Source organism: Chenopodium album, chromosome 5, assembly GCF_948465745.1.
Source record: "Chenopodium album chromosome 5, dcCheAlbu1.1, whole genome shotgun sequence".
Lineage (NCBI taxonomy): Eukaryota > Viridiplantae > Streptophyta > Magnoliopsida > Caryophyllales > Amaranthaceae > Chenopodium > Chenopodium album.
This window is the reverse complement of record NC_137838.1, coordinates 53379690-53382510: the sequence shown is the minus strand read 5'-3', so window position 1 is coordinate 53382510 and position 2821 is coordinate 53379690. Positions and strand designations below refer to the sequence as shown.

Here is a 2821-nt window from a genome sequence, read left to right as displayed (position 1 = left end):
ATCTACAAGAGAATACTATGCTTACATGATTTAAATAAAAATAGGAAATATGCTTCTAAGGGCAAGTCGTGCTTTCTTGCAAGACATTGTGGATATGTATATCAAAGTTGAAAATATAAGGTTAGACTTTTTCCACAGAAATCAGGATACAATAAGAGCTGATCTTTATAAAGGCATTCTTGATACAGTCGAAAGCGGAGAGACAAGTGTAGCAAATGTTGGTCATAAGTTAATTTTGCCACCATCTTTTTTGGAAGGACCTCGTGATATGAAAGGAGATATTTGAATGCAATGGCTTTTGTGCAGAAGTACGGGAAACCTGATCTCTTTGTCACTATGACTTGCAATGCAAATTGGCCAGAGATAAAATCTGAACTAGCACTTGGTGAAGCTGCTTAGGATCGACCAGATTTAGTTGCTCGAATATTTTGAGCAAAGTCGATTGCTCTTAGAAAAAAAAATCAAGAAAGAAAAGATATTCGGCAAAGTAGCAGCTATGATATATGTTGTAGAGTTCCAGAAAAGAGGGTTTCCCCATGCTCATTTCCTATTAATTCTACAACTGGAGTATAAGATGAAATACCCTGCTGATTATGATAAATTTGTTTGCGCAGAGATACCTCCTGTGAATCAGCCTAAACTACGCAAAATTGTGTTACAGCATATGATGCATAGGCCATGTGGGGAATTAAATCCGGAATGCCCTTGTATGAGAAAGAAAGATAATGTGATTGCTTGTAAAAATGGGTATTCAAAATAATTCACAGCACAAACCACAACAAATAAGGATGGTTATACATGCTATCGTAGAACGGATACTGGAGAACAAGTGAAGGTCTGGGGTGCTTACTTAGATAATCGATGGGTTGTACCTTATAACCCTTATCTTTCTTCACTTTTTGACTGCCATTTAAATGTTGAGGTCTGTTCAACTATAAAATCATTAAAGTGCCTGTATAAATATGTTTACAAGGGGCATGATCGAGTAGCCTTTAATGTTTCAGATGAGGATAAAAATTTTAATGATGAGATTGCTCAATATCAGTCATGAAGGTGGGTGTCACCATGTGACGCAGCATGGAGGATTTTTGGATTTGATTTGTTTGAAATATATCCACCAGTGTTGCCTCTCTCTGTTCATATGCCAGAAATGAACACTATGTGTATGCGGCCATATGAAAGACTAGACGTGGGAATTGCTAAAGGTGCTTATGCTAAAACTCCTTTAACAAAGTTTTTTCATTTAAGTGCAGCTTCTGTGAATGGTTTGGGGTATTTATATGGAGAATTTCCAGAACACTATAGGTGGGATGGTATTGCAAAAACATGGTTCAAACGGATACATAAAACCAAATTGGTTGGCCGGATAACTTTTGTATCTCCTTCTGAAGGTGAGCACTTTTATGTGAGGTTGCTGCTACTGCATGTCAAGAGTCCTAATTCGTTTACAGACCTACGCACAATTTAGGGTCATGTTTGTTTAAGCTTCAAGGAGGCATGCCTTAAAGCAGGTATTCTAGAAATGGATGACGCTGCGAACATTTGTTTAGCTGAGGCGGCTGAAATTCAACTGCCAGTAGCTCTACGCCGTTTATTTGCTACTGTACTTATATTTTTCCAACCAAAAAAAACCCAGAAGAATTGTGGTGCAAATATTACGCTGCATTGTCAAAAGATTTTGCAAAAAAAATCCAGGTGCAGAAAACAGAATACAAAAACTCACAGTTTGATTAATTGAGCAGCATCTAAAAGCTATGGGAAAATCATTGGGTGATTGTGGCTTGGCTTTTTTAATTGATAGCACTGATAGCTTGATTGACAGAACAAAACATATACAAGATTCATTAGATGCTCCAATTCCTCGGAGCTGTATAGACAATCGTAGCCTCTTAAATGCAGCTCAAAAGGAAGCATTTACATGCATAATGGAGCATGTGGTGGAAGGAAAACCAGGAGCATTTTTTGGAGATGGTCCAGGTGGAACTGGAAAAACATTCTTATACAATGCACTGTATGCAGAGATTCGCCTTATGAATAAGATAGTTTTACCGACAGCTACATCTGGAATAGCTGCAGCAAACATTCCTTCTGGTAGAACAGCACACTCAAGATTCAAAATACCAGTAGACAATGATTGCTCACTAGCATGCAGCGTTTCTAAGCAAAGTAGCCTAGCTGCATTGATAAAAGAAACATTCCTTATAATATGGGACGAAGCATCAATGGCAAACAAGCAAAATTTAGAATCTCTGGACTTATTGTTACAGGATATATGTTATAATAACATAGCATTCGGTGGAAAAGTGATTGTATTTGGTGGAGATTTTTGGCAAGTACTTCCTGTTGTTCCTAATAAGTTCCAGAAAGAAGTAGTTGAGGCAAGTGTAGTAAGTTCTTATATATGGAATCATTTAAAGAGATTCAGATTGACTGAAACCTTAAGAGCCAGAGAAGACCTTGCATTCAGCGAATTTTTACTTGCACTAGGAAACGGGGAATTGCAAACTATGGAAAGTGATATTATTCAATTGCCTACGCAAATAGTGCGAAGTTTTTAGCCTGATGAAGATCCAATATTAGAGTTTATCGAGTCATCTTTTCCAGAATTAAGTTCAGGCAATTTGGATCCCAAAATATTTTCAAGGAGAGATGTTCTGACACCTATAAATGAAGATGTCGATTCTATAAATTTGTTCATGATTGATAAGTTCTCGGGGGAAGCCAGAACATATACAAGTTATGACACTATTTTGGATGACACTGGCAACATATACCCTATAGAATTTCGGAACAAACTATGCCTAGGTTGAATGAGCCGTCA

The 2821-nt window shown here is 37.4% G+C and overlaps 1 protein-coding gene across 1 annotated transcript; it reads left to right on the top strand.

The window, feature by feature from the left end:
* The first annotated feature begins 574 nt into the window (after positions 1–574).
* LOC145632900 (uncharacterized) lies at positions 575–2558 on the top strand. The gene is made up of 4 exons (XM_081685226.1): positions 575–747; positions 1054–1391; positions 1512–1603; positions 1743–2558. The coding sequence occupies exons 1-4, from the start codon at positions 575–577 to the stop codon at positions 2556–2558; spliced, it is 1419 nt and encodes a 472-aa protein (XP_081541352.1).
* The last annotated feature ends 263 nt before the right edge of the window (positions 2559–2821 follow it).